The following is an 18,695-nucleotide window of genomic DNA, read 5'->3' on the forward strand; positions in this document are numbered from 1 at the left end:
AATAGAGATATGGTTTTTTGATTAAATTAGTGTGGGTCGGCGATTTCCGAGTGTGGGTTTCACCGCCCCATGCCGCCCCATGTGGCTACATCCCTGAAATCTAACGCTTCCTGTTGCCATGACTCCCTGACCAAGTTTCTCGGGGCATTGTTCAAAAAAACTCCGAAACATACTTCTAGTCCAAGTGCCTTGACCCGCACTTAAGTCAAATGATTTTCATTTGGCTTTTTTTTTCACAGTTCCATCAAGGTGCAGAGTTTGTAAGTGTTCGCTCGAATGAGGAATGTGTGCAATAAAGTCCTTTCTTCAGATGCCACATATTTTTCATACTCTGACCACGTGTAATACCTATGTAGTAGCCAAGGCATGTGGGATGCCTAAAGAGCCCATTTGCGACCATTCTTTATGTCAAGTGAGAAAGCATGCACATCGCTTAAGAGCGCACTGATAGGGTAGATTGCACGTAACATACGGGGTTGCGAGTCTTGTAACACACGGGCGACTTCATGGCCCTGAGTTAGGAAAAGATGGGTCCACAAGCCCAGTAATACATGTGGTGACGCCCTAGGTAAACGATCACATCACTTTTTAAATAATCACAACCCCATGCGATAGCCAGGGGTGCCCACAAGGGGGGGTAACGACGCAGACTGCGTCATTAAAATTTCAGAAGGGGGGGGGGGGTGGTTAAAAGACGAGAAAAATGTATATATTATTTACATAATTATAGCTTCTAATGTGAAAATACGTTTCTAGTGCTTTGATAATTGAAAGGGATCTTGTAAATCAAATTGGCAACCCCGCACTTTCCTCAACAAAAGCAGTTTGGCATCTGTCGGTTCAGGATGGAAATGTTACCTGATATGAGCAAAATTATTATTATAAAATCAGTTTTAATTAATTTAAAATGTGATAAAATATAATACTAAAAAAGTATAATATTATAAAATAATTGAGTAAATCATTGAGAAAATGGCATAAAAAATTTCGGGGGGAGGGGGGGAAGGGCACCTCTGCGATAGCAGTATCATTATGCACAAATTAAGCTGTTCCGAGTAATAAATAGCAAAAACATATTACTGCTTAAAGCAAAAATAATGAAAATTTAAGTTTAAAGATAATTACATGTAAATTAACTGATTAAATTCTTTAAAATGTAGAAAAAAATACACAATACAGAGTCATTTAAAAAATTTATAATAGCCAAAGGGAATGGACAAGATTTTATGGTAAACTGCGATAAAACCGAAATACACCGAATAGTGTGTCACTACACCATAAAACACCCAAATATAAGTTATTACACCATTATCACCAAAATTTGACTAAGATCAATATTAACTAACAATATGACAAAACTTAACTCACATTATCGGTAATATTTTACTGTAGTGAATTTAATTAATTTAGAATGAAGTTTGTACAACAAAGAATGCCCTGAATTATTTGTAAAAAATGTAATTATTTTGTTTCATCTTGCATCTCTTATTTGTTAACACTTTTTATACATTCATGATATTGCCACATTGTTTGAACACACAAAAGTTTGCCGATTTATCTTCAATATTCTTATTAGTTATGTCCCATACAAACTTATCTAAAATCATTTTATTGCAAAAGTGCATCATGTATCTATTTTGTTAAAATGGGTATTGACTTTTTTTAAACTTAATTTTTGTTGAATAAAATAGAAACTTTGTGAATAAAGACAATGTATAAAAATATATAAAAATGTGAGCAAGTCTTAGTACTCACCATTGATGTGAAAATATCTAACCTTGGTAACAAGAAAATGCATGTGTTCTGTGTTGCAAATACACTTATAATACAAAACTTTGACACCAAATTTATTGTTGAATTCTTTAAAAAAATACAGAGTATGATAAATATATAAAAAAATCTGTTTTCAATTAGTCAATTACACTTCGTGACGTGAATCATACATAGTTTCCGCACCTACCCCTAGAATTCGCTGCCGGAGCAGCTACGTCGACTATTGAATCTTTGGATTTGCAGAGCGAAAGGTTAAACTATACAATGAAACAGCTCCGAAAAAAACGAAAAAGGCTTGAAAAAATACCAAACCCTGACTTTTGATCCAATTTTCAACTAAAATTCATTAAACAGTTAATACGATATGAAAATTTTCCCTCTGTCTCTATGATTTGCACCATCAGCCACAGATGACAGCACTGTGGTTACACATTTCCATTCCATGCAACTTCCGTTCCATTCATGAAATTGCTCCTACCAAATGCCATACACAGAGAGCTAAAATGTTCCCTCATCAAAAATAATAACACAGAAATCTGCCACTTTAAAAATGTATATACACCTAATGGTTTTCGGTGAAACGAAATGAATATTCTACTCCCTGCTTGTTATATCCCTCTTCCAAAAGACATGTGCATATAATACTTGTCTGCTGGCTTAAGGCATCTGCAGAAATTTCGCTGACTGTGGGAGGTAAACGACCAGTTTGTAAAACAACGTCCAAGGTTCTGGTTAATTTTGTTGCTCCCTCACCCGAGGGTCTCAGTAAATAAATTCAAAGTTGACAACTAATAGGTTTAAAGAATCATTAATACAATAGGAAATGTTGTTGAGTAATTGATAGTTTAATTGTTATTCCTATGTTCCCAAGGGAATGTTGAATTGGCCATCTGGTGGATGGATATCGAGAGATGATTTTAAAAACAGGACTTCCAAGAATACTTGGTAAAGGTTCAACTGTGATCAAGTGTGTAACATGAATCAATATTTGTATTTGGCAAAGGGGGGAAGGGGGTGTGAAGAGTAATTATCACAATTGTCACAAGCTGTCACATCTGTCACAACTTGTAATGTCACAAAGTTACAAGAAGTTGGAGTAATTATCCAATTTAAAATTAACTAACATTATGTTGTAGGTATGTTGGTGCTAAGAAAAAAAAAATTACTACGGCAGTTTTTCTGAAGTGTTCTCACAACAAGAAATGTTTTATGATACAGCAGTATTCAGGTTCTTTATTTAACATAACTGGCTTAGTGTCTTTATTATAATATAACCACTGCATTACCACAAGGCATACGAGCTTTATTATTACAAAAACATTTACTTATGCAATCAAAAATTATTAATTACCCTTTTTGTTTTTTCCTCTTTTGCTTCTAATTTTAATTCGTTGGTACTTTATCTTACGAGACTTTTTCTTATTTTTCTGCCGTTCCAGTTTGTTTTTCGCTTGGAAAACTTTACTCTTCTTCACTTTCTTCGTTGCTTCTTTCTTCAGAATCTTCTTGATGTCTCGCTCACACTTCAGCTCCATTCCTGGCACATCTTCTTCAGTTTCATCGCTATCTTTTCCAGCATCATCATCATCATCTTTGTCTTCTTCATAACGGACCTAAATAACAACAGATTCACCAATTTATTTTACCACCCAAAATATAAACTACAGAAAACTAACTCACAAACCAGATTGAAAATTAATTCAGATGTCAGTCAGCTCTGATGTTTTGAATTAAATTTTATATTTATTTAAATTAGTTTACAAAGTACTACAAATCCAACCATTTAAATCAACTTGGGTAATGCAATCACGGATGTATTTTTGCAAACATTACAAGCACATTCAGAGATAACGTCAAGTACATAATTAAAGAAAAAACTTACACAAGACGAGAGTCGACAAATTGTTTTTACATATTTAAGTACTTAATTAATCCCTAAAACTTCACAGTACACTTCTTGTATACTCTATGCACTGTGGCAATAGTAAATACTAGCTCTAGTAGGTACACTAACATTTTCTTATCATTACATTGTATTAGAATCAACCTAAAATTTTTGTTAATTTGCTAACATGGTTCTACATGGTTACACAGATAACTTTGTTTCTGAACCGAAAACTCTGTGTGATGCCAACAAATTATAGCATACACTGTATGGTAGTAAATCCATAAAACAAGATAAAACAAGTCCTCACATGTGGCTACTTAAAGTACATCACCATTTAGATAAGTTTAATAGTGTAAGAAATTACATGTGCGTGTCCTCTTTGAAATTTCAAAGTAAATGTTTTGTTTCAACTTAAATAATAATAGTTTTTATTCATCCCAATTACTTCATTTATTATTTTCATAATAATTAAAATGTAATTTTTATTTCTTGGGTTTTTATGTGTTCATTATGTGGTATTGCATTTAATACTGCATACACTATATCCAACACACCACACTACTTACATCACTTTATTAAAACAATACATTCTGTGGGCTGGTACAAGCACATTGATAAGAGATTCTGCATATAGATGGGTCGTGCCACCAGTCATGTACAGAATAATGAGAACGGAAGGCTTGTGGAGCCCAGATGTCATCCCATGGAACATTCTCCATGCTTTTCCGACAAAGCACCGATTGAGGGTAGACTTCACTTTTATGGCACTCTCAAATATTCCCCACTTCCAAATTTTTTTTATACGCACTCATTTAATATACTTACATACTCAAAAGTTCCCATTTTTACTAAATATATTCGGTCATCTTAATCCTGTATCATTCATCTTCATAATCCTGTAAATGTAAAACCCTAGGCCTACCTATAAGTTAGGGGACTTTTAATATATGAATAATTTCATATCTTTTATATTCTTGAACAATAAAAAAATATAATTGTGGTACTTGTCACAATTCTTATCATTTTAATGAAAGTGCCTTTCATCTAAGTATTAATGAGCATAAGGGGCAGATGGACAAACTTTATAGTTTTTGTTAAAATGGCTTCAAATTCAGGATTTTTTTTTATTTGTCAACTATAAACTCAATACAATTAATGCCCTTTTGACAATCCTTAATAATTCAAAGAGCTAAAACATTCCAACGAGCAATGCTATGACCAACGAGGATCTCGGTGTTGGCAGTCACTGTAGTTAAACTTGGATGAGAGAGAGGCCAAGACGCAAAGACAGTTCATGTCTTCATGACAGCTGCGACAAATGCTGCGACCCTTATGCCAGTTTCCCCCCGCCAAGACGTAAGCAGAGGCCCAACACACTAGACAGAAATCACTGATTGACTGCTAAATCAATTTAATCTAGAAATATAACACATTTTTGCAAAATTTCAATTAGTAATTTAATACTTCGTGAGTACAATAGATGATAGCTGCGATTTTACGGTTGGAATGCTTAATTTATTGTACTAGAGTTCTATCAATAACTCAAATGGTATAAAATCACAGTTAAGGGGGAGTGGGTTGCATTTGTTGTTGTTACTAAAATTTAATATACATACCGATACAAACATTTGTATTACTTGCTTTGCCACAATTAGGGGCCCGTTTGTCTTCTATGTTTTTGTGATTTGCTCTTGCTACTAAAACGTGGTTTATGTCTGCCCTATTGGTGTTGGATTTGAACCAATTTTTGTTGATATTCCTCAATATTTTTGTAAAGGACACATGTGAAAATAAGAATGTAAATGTTTTCAGTTTTGGTGGTAGCATATATTAGCCATGCAAGATGACGGCTATTGTATTTCACAGATAATGTGATTAAGTATTAACAGTGTTGTTGTATGTATATGTGGGATGAATAATAAATAAATGCAATGTATAGATAGGAATCATGATGTTTTGTTTAACTGCATTGTTAATGCTGTTAAGTGGTTTATTTATGTAGAGGGAGTAGAACAACTGGTTTAGTATCTCACCCTGTTCAAACCGATCCAGTTGTTCTTCTTGGCCATCTCGTTCGACGACAGCTCGAGAATGCTGACGGTGTGGTTTTCGAGGTCGTACTCCTTGGATTCAAATTCTTCAAGTTCAGGAATGGGTTTGTGCGACACCACCAACTTCTTGTAAGACTCTCGGGCCTACGAGATACATAAAACAATGAAACTGAAACAGCTGTATTAATGCACGTCACTGACAACACACACATCAGAGGCAGATACAAAGGCAAAAGGAGGGAAAGCCTCATAATACCTTTTTCTCATTCACACACACACACATATATACAAACAGATACACACATGTACGCACGCACGCACACACACACACACACTTTTTCTCTCTCTCTCTTTATTTATAAACCAAGCTGAAAATTTAAAACTTAGTATGTGTACCCTAAAATGTTTCAAGGGAGCTGCACTAACTTAAATGTAAAAATTTAGTGAAATTAGTGATCTTTTGTAATGGACATAGTACTTCTAAATATTGTTGCATTTAAAACATTTAGCTCAGTTTCTTAATATCTTTTAATCATGGTATTTTTTAGTATATAATTTGTAAATATTACAATTGTTCAATGTAAAACTGATTTGTTCCTTAGCCTTATGATTTCTTTCTACCACAAAAAGGCTTACAGAATGTACTGAATAAATAAAATAAAATAAATAAATAAAAATAAAATTGCACAGTTGATAAATTTATGCTTTCAGGAGATATAGGTACATCACCCATGATTTAAAGTGATTCCAATGGCTATATGTTCTATGAAAAACATGATGTATAATAGACTAACAGCTAAGAGACATACACTGAAAAAACCTGTAGGGTAGGCTATTTCTTATCATTACATTCAATAGTTTTTTTTAGACCATAGCATTTATAAAATCAGATGGTGAGATACTGCATTGGCAGTTTACCAACAAAACATTTAGTTCATTGTGAGCAGGGGCATATGCAGATGGGGGGATATATCTTATGATCCAAAATCCTAAAAAAATGTATTTTTCCTACTAATAAAAGGGAAAGAATTTGAAAGCAAACAGCAGGCAAACAGATTCTATTCCCTGCCCCCTCCCCCCAGAAATTAAATTCAGTGTATGCTTCTGATTGTAAGAACTTTGTGTGTATATAGACCCAGTCTATATATATATATATATATATATATATATATATATAAAGTCAATATCTAAACATGTAAATCATCCCATTTTCTGCTTGCATTTTATTAGGTTGCACAAGTACAAAAATAATGTGCCCGACCAAATAATGTGCATGACTTTATAACTTTTAAAACCACAATACAAATTTCTGGGAGTTATAATTACCACAGGAAAAATGGTAGTAAATAGTACAACAGAGATGAGCACACACTGTACACTGTAGAAAAAAATTTCAAGTCTGCCCCTAATTTGAAATTATCTATGTATAATAAGATATAAATATATAAGCAAATAATTTAGGTACAGGAAATGTAATAAAACCCACAGAATTGTGATAATGCCCACATTCAAAGAGAAAATTTTTATACACCATACTTTATACATGCATGCATGGAAAAGGTATAAGTATGATTTAATAGTATACAGAGGCCAGATTAAACTTAACCAAAGTATGCGTTTAGATTCATAAAAGGTTAAACAAGGAAATTAGTTAATTATATTATAAATGAATACTAGAACTAAAAAAAAAAATATTACAACAAAATCAACTACAGTCCATAAAAACAATTTATAGTAGGCTAAATAAATAAACTATAATTTCATAAATAAATAGATAAATAAAAATTATTAAATAAATAATTAAGCAAAAAAATTCTGGGATTGGCGAACATACTTCTTGCTTAAGACGTTTCCTCTCATCCTTCAGTTGTTTTTCCAGTTGCTCTTGTGCTGCTCTCTTCCTCTCTAATTTTCGTTTATGGAACCCAGTCAAGAATTCCCTAACAACAATCAAACAAATTTCAGCAAGATAGCATTTAATATTGATGTATAAAATAAAAAGTAAGTAATGATGTAAGTTTCAGAAAGATAAATTTACTTACTTTCAATACCTATTAAAGTTTTACACTCCACATGACATTACTACTTAAATATAGTTTCAACAATACTACAAAATTAAAAATTTAATATTTAAATTCTAAACATTGTTGCATTGTTGATATTAAAAACATAGATAACTCAAATTCTCAAGACCAAAGGCTTTATTTACAGCATTTTAAACTAAATATTGTAGCTCTATAAGCTTGCGTTTAAATGCTATAGCTTAACTGGTTAAGTGTGAGAAGCCACCAATGAGATGCAGGGTTTTAGGTAGATTTCAAAGATATACATACTACCTATTGTAGCCATTACTATGGTGCAACTTTCAGAATTTTTTTTAGGCCTATATAGTTTTTCGTTTCATGGTTAAAAGACCCCAAAATCATCGTCAACTCAAAAGTGTGTGTGTGTGTGTGTATACACACACACACACACACATCACAATTTTGTGGACATAAAGACAAATGTCACAATTTTTCACAAATCACTTCCAAACTGTGACCTTAACTCTAGTAGAATAACTCGGTCGAGTTTGTTAATGGGCAATATCCAACCAAAGGAGTAGATATTGGGAAGGTTTTATGAAAAAAAGAAAAATTGCTGTAACTCTCTTCGTAGGCACAACATCAAATTTGTACTTATTGTGTATTAATCTAATATTTTTTATCTAAAACTTTTGTCGGAAACAATTTTCGATTAGACGAACCATTGCTGAAAGGGGTTGAAAAAATGAGTACCTAGTACAATTTCAAAAAAATTCATAACCCCCTTAGTAGGTACCGGTACACTGTCAAATCCATTATAATTATTTGAAAATCTTATAATTTTTACCTAAATTTTTTTTGTCTGAAACAATTTTTGATAATAGAAACCATTACTGCAAGGGATGGAATTAACAAGGGTAGAATGACAAAGTGTCATTACTTTTTGTTAATAGATATACTATCAAATCCATTATAATTTACTGTAAAATGCCTAAACTTTATCGAAAACCTTTGGTTGAAACAATTTTTTTTTGAAATGAACTATTACTGTGAAAAAGGGGTTGAAATTAAAACAAAAAAACTTTCTTAGTATCAAATTCCTCAGAATTTATTAATACTCATCTTAATGTTACCTTAAACCTTTGCCCAAAAATTATATAAGACCACATATTAATACAAGGTACCGTATTAAAAACAGTTTTTGAAGTTCAAAAATAATTGCATAACTACCTTAGTAGGGATAATATGAAATTTTTCATGACATTCAATGCTGGATGCATTAAGTTAAAAACATTCAAATAATTTTGCTTCATGGAATATGAGAAAATGTTAAATCAATCTTGTTTGAATATTGGCGAACATATAGGACATTATGTAGGCTACATAAAGTTCTTAAAATGTTCCAGGAGTTTATAGAAGTTTCCAAAATAATTCCAGAAGAAATAGGTAGTTCCAAATCTACTTACGCCTGTCGGCTGTGCTGAAAGGGATATTTAAACCTCAACCTTTTTTTTATACAAACAAGCAATAAGTTATTGCTAAAATTATTTTAGAAAAATTTGTAAAAGTTCTCTTTGATCACAATCTGTGATTTACAAATCTATGTAACAATGATATTAACAACCCTATTGTGCCAAAATGTATAAAAATATTTGTGACCACATATGTTCATTTTTTCTTGGAAATAAAAATATTTTTAGACACAGTGACCAATATAAATACCTGATGATGTCAAAGAAGAATTACAATTGAAAATAAAGGGCATTTTTATAGACAGCATTTCCATTATTCATGTGCCTGAGTGTGCTTAAACACACAAGATGATTGCCAAGAAATAGTTATATTAAGATATCAGTATTTAGTAAAATTTGATGGCAAAAATTTTAATACAACATTTAGTAGATCTTAAAAACACTTTACGATGTATTATTTTTTTTACTACCGTATAAAAGTTTTTGGAGTGGTAACAACTGAACCATTGGTGTCTATGTACCTTACAAAAGAGAACCTAAAAATTTTGTGGAGTTTGGTTTGTTTACTTCACAATGAGGAGTTTATTTTGCCGCTGTGTATGGCTTAGCAAGCAAGAAGCTGGGTCACGTGACATCAGCAGGATGGGAAGTTGATGAGGGGGGGGGGGGGGAGAGAAAAAGCATGGCAGCTGGGAAAAAGGCCTGCCCAAGGCTTACACTTCCCCCTTCTCCTATATCTGCACACCCCCTACACATCCTACCCTGCTCCTGGATTTATTTCCCCTACCACCTTTCCACCCACTTCATTTTCCTGTTCTTAAGCTCTCTCTCATAACCTACATTTGAATTCCTACACCTTCCCTATTCAAACGGCTTTGATCCCTTGCCAAATGCCATTTTTCAGGTTGTATCAAGAGTAAACAAAATCAGTTTATGATGACAAACTTTTGTATCATTATGATTGTATTCAAAAAATCAGAATAAATGAAACTGTGTTACATTTGAAATGGAATTTAATTGCGGTTACAGTTGTACAATTGGCACAATTAATTTTAAGTTTCTATTCAATAATGTAACTAGACAGGTTAGATTAATGATAGAAAGTGTCTGATCAATAATGTAACTCAAAGTGAAGAGTACCTATAATAAAATCATTAAAATAAAATATCAATATTTTAAGTAGTACAAACAATATTACAATACCTTCTGGCATTTTCATCAAAAACTAAATGTAATTTTGTTTTCCTATTAATACGCTTCTTCCGGTAAACAACACTACGACGCTTTGCAGCACCTTCTTCCATTGAATTGCAATATTATTACCCGTAGGTGGATAATTTTTATTACTAATCAGTTCTATGTGTGATTTTCTCGATCGCAATAATCGCAATGATGATATTTTTGTTTTTGGCAGAGAAACTCTTTTTACCTTTTGTCGCTCCTTTACATGGTTGGTAGTAATAGTGGTTATCACACAATATTACACTCTGATTGGACGCTCTAAGTGCAATTTCGGCCAATCACAGAGAAACTATTGCATAAATTCAGACTCATCAGCAACATGGCTGTCAGTATAAATTTGACACTGAAAGGATGTCTTTCTCTCCAGGAAATAAAATTTATTTCGTGTATTTATGTAATAAATGTTGCACTTCGTGTGCTATATTTAAACAAAAAATGTGGGAGATGTCATTATCAACAACATAAATCCCGTGAATTTATAACGTAAGCTAAGTACTGGTTTATAGTGTTTACAATATGTGTATTTATCGTTTCTGTAGGCTAGGCTTGCAAGTCCCCATTATGAATTAATTATGCATCTGGTGGTGGTTTTAGTTTTATCTCGGCTGTAACTCTGCATTAAATAAAACAGTACTTTTAGCATCCATGCCCTATGGTATTGTAGAGTTGTAGTAGACCAGAATTTTTAGTAAAAGGTTAATGTGATTCATTAAATCTAACCTACTTAATTACAGCTTGTAGTTATATTCCATATGGAACAATTTTTACGTCTTTCGAAGCCGCACAGTATTTTTTATGATGATTTAAACATAATTCAAGCATAATACTTGACATTTTGTCAGCATTTTTGTACTTTAATTATATATTCAAAACCAATAGCTGGTCCTTAAATGTTATTTGAATTGAATTTTCAGATGAGGCACATGTCTGTTGTGTTGTTTGCTGACTGGTTGCCAAAATAAGAAAATAAACTCCACCATGACTTCAAGGTAAGCATAAAACTGCTTGGGAAATATCATTAACTGATTGTTGATCATGCAAAGTTTATAGGTAACTGTAAGTTTATCAGAATATACTGTCAAAAAACAATGTTGATAAAAGGAGTAGGTGTTATTTCTTTAGGTAGGCAGGAAAAGAAGCCGGGCAACTGCCCAGCGACTAGCGGGGCCCTTTATTACTGATGCACCTGGAACATAAAAATTTCTTAAGATCAAGTAGTATAACCATTCACTAAATTTAACTTCCAGGTTGGATAAAAAAATAATTTTTTTAGGAATTATTATTTTTTATATATATATATATATATATATATATATATATATATATATATATATATATATATATATATATATATATATATATATATATATATATATATATATATATATATATATATATATATATATATATGGTAAATATGTAGTTGAGCGGTATTTGCGGGGAAAAATGTTAAAAGTCCGAAAATACCTTTATTAGATGCTCTTCAACTTCCTCTTTTCATTAAAAGCGGCGGAGATAAGAAATTCCAAATACTTTAGGAGATATCGCCGTTTTTATTTTGCATACAAGACCTGTGTTTATCATTCGACCGTCGCCATTTTTTTATTTTGCCGTGTGTTTGTGAATGCCTAATTAATGAAAAAGGTCATTTAGTTCAGGTCAGTTACATTACAAATGCTTTGAAACTAAGCGTACATTAGAAATAATATGAAATTATTTCAATGGTTCTTTAGTTTTAAAGTATTTATAATGTAACTGACCTGACCTAACAAACCGGGACAAAGGATGAACAGAAACAACTCACGTAAAATTTTTTTGTTACTTATTACTTGCGCAACAATAAAAAATAAGACTTTAAAATTAGAAACGTTAAAAACTCGCCTAAGTTGGAGGCGGTAATTAAATACCGTTTTAAACAATAAATGAAGTAAATAATCACGTATTGGTTAATTTGAATTCTGGCCTATCACGAACAATCACGTGACATCATTATCCAATAAAAAAAATAGATGCTCGTAAACAAGAAACAATGATGAAAGCCACATGAACGCACTGCTATAATTGTGATGAAATTTAAAAATTTGATATCTCCTAAAGTATTTGGAATTTCTTATCTCCGCCGCTTTTAATGAAAAGAGGATGTTGAAGAGCATCTAATAAAGGTATGTATTTTCGGATTTTTAACATTTTTTTTTCGCAAATACCGCTCAACTACATATGATGAAATTTAAAAATTCGATATCTCCTAAAGTAATTGGAATTTATTACCTCCGCCGCTTTTATTGAAAAGAGGAAGTTAAAGAGCATACAATAAAAGTATTTTCAGATTTTTAACATTTTTTTTCGCAAATACTGCCCAACTACATATTTACCATAAATATATATATATATATATATATATAATGTATATATATATAATGTATATATATATAATGTATATATATATATATATATATATATATATATATATATATATATATATAATGTATAGTAGGAGGGCCCCGAATCTATCTTTCCCCTTGCTATTCTATAAACCCCTCCGCCTCCCAGTCTCCTGACAACCCCCCCCCCTCCCCCTCTTTCCTAAATGTTAGGTCTCTTTAAAAGTAAACGGCCCATAATACTGTAGAGGCTAGGGCTGCTACTAAATAGGCACATACCCCATATGCTGGAAATATATCACTTAACAGACAAAAGACAAATAATTTTACAACCAACCATATTGGATACAGTCATGACTTAAATGGAATAAAATCAGTGAAGAAACAGAATTTTTGATTCAGTTGCCATTGCACAACCAGTGCCGGTCCGATCAACATTTTTAGGTGGTGCGAGATCTAAAAGTGGCGCCCCTCTAATTAAAAAAAATATTGTTAAATCAGTTGCTTTTTATTCCACCAGAAAAAGCAGCGGCCTCCGATTATTAAGCCGAATTATGTTTAAAAAAATGTCAAATCGTAGAAACGTTCGTTTGACCAGGTTGTGCGAGTTACTATATGTGATGTGGTGGACAAATAAAAAATAATAACAACAAATATAATGATTGTCAACTTTTATTTATTGTGTGTTCCATGCAAACATTAATTAAATCAAACGAGTATGTAGTAAAAATATTTTTAAAATAAACTTTAGTGCTTGCAATTTTTTTTTTTTTACAAAGTCTGAATATTTCACTTTTGGGCAATAGCTTTTTCTATAGATAAAATTCCAAGATCGGACAGTCTTTCCTGACATATAACCGTTTCTTTCTTCGCGATCGGACTGATTTAAAAACTGGATTATTTAGGCTAGAGACGCTATTTCCTTAGCTGTAATTAGAGTTGAGGAAAAGCTACGGTACTGTTTCACGCATTCCGAACAGTTTTTCAGTAATTGTGATGCATTTGGTAAGTTCATAGTTTCAGATTGCATAGCTTTACTTACAATGTTTACTTGAAACAATATATCATACCAATCCACCATTGTAATTATTAACTCAAATTATTCCATATTCTGAATTAGCGACAATGCCTCTGATGCTGCAACTGAGTCATTAATTTCTTTGTGAAGATTTTGAACGGCTTTACGAACTGAAGTATAGTTAAAGCGAACAGCAGAAAGACTAGAAACTCTACTCTCCCAGCGAGTTTAGCAAACTTTTTTTTTAACTTTAATCCATCTATGTGCGTGGATATCACTTCCCATCGCTTGGTTGATCCAGAGAATAAAACAAATAGTCTTTGGAGAAATCCAAATAAATAAACAGGTTTAACAGAACTTTTGGCTGCATCTGCTATCACCAAATTCAAGCTGTAGCAGCCACATGGATTAAAAAATGGCAGAGGATATAGTTTTTAAATTCTGGTTTGTACACCTTTGTTCACTCCTATTATATTCGCTCCATTATCGTAGCCTTGACCTCTACAATCGTTCATGTAAAAATCAAATTCTTGAACGATCGTATCCAGAAAGAGGCCAGTGAGTCCTGCTCCCGAAGAGTCACTTACTGGCTTGTAAGCAACAAAACACTCTCGCACTTCGACTTCTTCATTAACGTCAACGAACCGGAATGTTAGTGACATTTTTTCAATATGGCTTACATCAGGAGTGCAGACCATAATGATGGAGAAGTATTTAGCTGACTTTACCATATTCACAATATTATTTCGAACGTCACTTCCAAGTAACCAAATTAATTTGTTTTTAATGCGTTTGCTGAAATAGTGGACATTAGTCTATTTACAACATGGTGGAGGTGCTCCATCATCACATTATCAAATTTTTCTAATAATTGCACCAAACCCAAGAAGTTGCCATTATTAGGGGTGTATAACGTTTCAGAGCTTCCTCTAAATGCCAAATTATTGCATGCCAAGAAGAACACTATCGACATCATTTTTTCGAGGGTAGAAACCCATCTCGATTTCTCATCTTCAATCTGTTTGTGTAATTGTTTGTCTATTTCGCTGAAGTTCTTCAACCTAATCGACGCTTGTATCCAACTGTTCATTGCACGTCGGTGATCTGAGGATGTTTCGTGTGTTTCCAGACGCATTGATAAGCGCCCCTAGTCATCAAATCCTTTTTCCAAATTAGAGTTGGGGTTTGTTTTAAGTAAACGACAGCAAAAACAATATACTTTATCTGCATATTTAGATTACACGAGTCATCTTCTTTTAAAAATCTCCCCATTTGGCATTAATTTTTCAGAATGCGAATTTGAAAAATGACGGCCGTCACAATTCTTTGGGTGTGATATACATATTTACAATCCGTTAAAACAAACTTGTACCTACACCTTTACTGCCTTATACAAAACTCAGTTTTAGCAAAGATTAAAAAATAGTTACTAAACAGGTACATCACTTCCATACAAAAGCTACAATATTTACGCTATAATACCCTACAAAAGAGCAGTACATCAGGCTGCAAGGAGGAACGTATTCGACAAACGCGGGTAATCATTAAATGTCTAAGACAACGTGTGTAATCTCGCCGTGCGGTTTCATTCATGGATAATTGGAAAATGTCTTATCGCAGTGCCATAGAATACACTAGAAAGGAAATTATATAAACAATACTTACTTCTGTTTTCTATTTCGAATACTTCTATAATAATCTAAATACTAATCTTTCAGCCGTTAACCACACACACACTCTACAACACAGATATACACTCGCGCGCGTTTGAACGACTTGACAATTCAATAGACAATGCTTGCCTAGCGAAACAAGTAACGGACGAAATTTAACACCGCGCCTCACTCCCCCGTAATGGACGATTTGAAATGGGGAGGAGCCAAGCAGTTCAAGTAACGGCCGGATGAAGTGCCAATGTCAACTACGGGACACAGAATGTAAATAAACAGTCGCAAGTAATGGAATCCGAATAAGCCACATTAAAAGATCTGTCGTACACAAAATCATTAGTAATTTGAATTCAATCGAATTTGGTGACGTGACACCACGACGTCAGGGCGTGGGTACCTCAAGTCGTCCATTTTCCCGTGAGACTCGACTGATCGTCGCCGTCGTTCGTCTCACGTGTCGGTTGATTTCGGCGCCCCCACCTTGATGGCGCCCGGTGCGGTCGCACCGCTCGCACCGCCCTAGGACCGGCCCTGTGCACAACGTTACTGAAATTAACATCAAGAATTTTTGTTTTCAAATTATGGGAATACTAGTGCATTGGTAATACTAATATGGTTCACTTTTTAAGGTTTAATGTATTTGAGAAATTCCGTAAATAAATTTACCCTGAGGTATTTTTTTGATAAACTCAATATTTTTCTGTTGCATCACATCCTTCATGTTGCATCCATGGCATTATTGTATTCCCAGCATTAGGCCAGGTTTATAAAGTACACAATAATGCAAACTTGAACGGTTCAATAAATACATTTTCAAATACCTAATTATGAACTACTCAAGATGCAAAAATGCAATGTAAGCATCAACCAAGTCCAACTTGTGTTTTGGCTACCGTTTCTGCCTTACACATTTAAAGTGAAATGTTCCGAAGACACTTATCAAAGAGAGAGAAGTTATATAGCCTACATAGAAGGCCACAATGTTTTTATTATCTACATCATGTTTCCACTTGTTAAACTTTCAGACAGTCGAAAGTAAATAACATTTTAAAATCAAATTGTTGCCAATTTAATGTTTTCATAAAAAAAGTCAAAAGAAGCCCTTAAAGATATTTAATTTATACTGTTTTACAATTTCAATTTGTATTGTTAAGTGCTATATAAACGACTCTAAATTTTCTTACATCGTTGCGTCCCCTTACGTAATTTATAAACCCAGCCTTAGGCTTAATGCCTGTCACAGTGTGTTGACCATCTGCAGTGCAGTCTACGTGCTTATGTAATTCTGACACGTGACCTGTAGCCTGATATGACATTGCATATCTGCTGTGCAGTGTAGATGGAATTATTATCTGTTGCCAATCAGCATTGCACATTATTGCCCATCACAAGTTGTGCATATTCATTATGTAAATGCATCTAACAAGCAGAAAGTAACATATGTAACACAAGTTTGTAAACCTTTCACATGAACATACATAAATAGGTATAATCAATGTAGAATTTTGGCTATTTTGTCTCTGCATTGGTAACAACTTGTATCAGCATCACCATTAACAGAGGAGCTTTGTAGCAGGACACCTATGATGACAATCTCTTCTAAACCGCGGGAGTTTAGGGCTGTGTTACACCTGGAACTTGCTGATCTTTGACATCTTTCACATGTCACCCACATTGTTTTAGTGCTCTGCATATCATCCCTGACATGGCAAACCAAATTCTAAAATAATATTGACCCATCAACGTGCCGAACATGGTGGCATTGACATGTCAACGTATCGTACAGCTCTTCAAGGGCACAGACTCAGTGTTATAAAACTGATGTTTGTGCCGGAGGATAGTTGGGATTTAACAGTTACCTCCTAGACTCACCTTTAAATCATGGTTACCGAGTGTCCTATATCTACAATTGTGTTGGAAAGTTCTGCTGCAGAATAAAATAATTGTGGATAGTTCCAAACATTTTGATAGCAGCTATTGAAGAAACTAAACTTTTTATCTCAGTATTTCAGGTTTTGAAGAAGCACTGATAGTCTAAAAATGAATTTTCAAAGCATCTTTTAAAAAAATTTCCAGGAGAGAACTCATGAACTCCCACCCCCAGACCCCCCAAAAACAAGTCTATCCAAAATATATTTCTTATTATTCACTTTGGCCATGCCACCCTCTTCTACAAATCCTGGTATTGGTCATGGACCAAAGTCTTTTGGCTCCCCCCTCCCCCTCTACACAATAATTGCCAAGAGGGATTAAATAACTCTACATTAAATCAGAATGGAACCAATTAATCTTCTCCCCGAACTCCTCCACACACCTTTTTCCCACTCTAATAATTAACGTAGGTTGATGCCTGTTTAGTTCTACCATGTGTTTTTTTTTAAATGTGTTATATATGAGGTATGTGTTCAAAAAGTATCTGACCTTATTTTTCCTGCACAAACCAATGAAGCGCGGGATACTTTCTTCAGTGTAGATGTGGAGGGGACACTCATGCGCAGTCCTGAATGTTTTCCCGCCCACAGGAAGTGTCAGTCACTGGCAGTCTGTCGAGTGAGGATGTGTAGTGAGCGATCATTAGATTCCAGTCTTTGTAAAATGACAGAAAAACTTGAGCTTCAATATTGCATTAAATTTTGCCAAAAGCTTGGTGATCCCAAGTGGTTACCTTCCGCAAGATTCAACGGGCTTTCAGGGACAATGCCATGAGCACTGCGCTCATGAAATTGTGGTACAATCACTTCCAAGATGGCCGCACATCAATGGACAGTAAACCACGTTCAGGTACGCCCTCAACAAGCCGGAATGACAATTGTCATTGAGCAAGTGTGGACTGTGGCCTTGCAGGACCATCATATGACGGTAAATGAAATTGCGAACGATGTAGGGGTAAGCATCAGATATGTACATTCTATTTTCACCGAGAATTTGGGCATGATGAGAGTGTCCTCAAAACTTGTACTGAAGCTGCTAACAATGGAGCAGAAGCAATGGAATCTGGACGTCGCACAGGACGTGCTGGATAATGTGAACAGTGATCCCAACTTTCTGAACACCATGATCACAGGTGATGAAACATGGGTGTATGGGTACGACCCAGAAACCAAGATGCAGACGTCACAGTGGAAACATCTGGTATCCCCGAGTGTAAAAAAAAAGCATGGCAGGTCCGGAGTTCA

General features: G+C 33.9%; 2 protein-coding genes across 2 annotated transcripts in view; one reads left to right on the forward strand and one right to left on the reverse strand.

Moving 5' to 3' along the window:
- Nucleotides 1-1,830: 1,830 nt before the first annotated feature.
- LOC134534812 (nucleolar protein 12) lies at nt 1,831-10,687 on the reverse strand. The gene is made up of 4 exons (XM_063373409.1): nt 10,412-10,687; nt 7,547-7,652; nt 5,695-5,856; nt 1,831-3,386 (listed from the first exon to the last, which is right to left on the reverse strand). The coding sequence occupies exons 1-4, from the start codon at nt 10,510-10,512 to the stop codon at nt 3,117-3,119; spliced, it is 639 nt and encodes a 212-aa protein (XP_063229479.1). The 5' UTR covers nt 10,513-10,687; the 3' UTR covers nt 1,831-3,116.
- An 84-nt stretch (nt 10,688-10,771) lies between these two features.
- The window catches only part of LOC134534811 (TATA-binding protein-associated factor 172), a 98,959-nt gene continuing 91,035 nt past the window's right edge, over nt 10,772-18,695 (forward strand). The window contains exons 1-2 of the mRNA XM_063373407.1: nt 10,772-10,933; nt 11,365-11,439. Coding sequence (XP_063229477.1) covers nt 11,429-11,439 — 11 coding nt within the window. The 5' untranslated portion in view covers nt 10,772-10,933; nt 11,365-11,428. The remainder of the gene's footprint in view (nt 10,934-11,364; nt 11,440-18,695) is intronic.

The sequence above is a fragment of the Bacillus rossius genome, chromosome 8 (genome assembly GCF_032445375.1).
Source record: "Bacillus rossius redtenbacheri isolate Brsri chromosome 8, Brsri_v3, whole genome shotgun sequence".
NCBI classification, from domain to species: Eukaryota; Metazoa; Arthropoda; class Insecta; order Phasmatodea; family Bacillidae; genus Bacillus; species Bacillus rossius.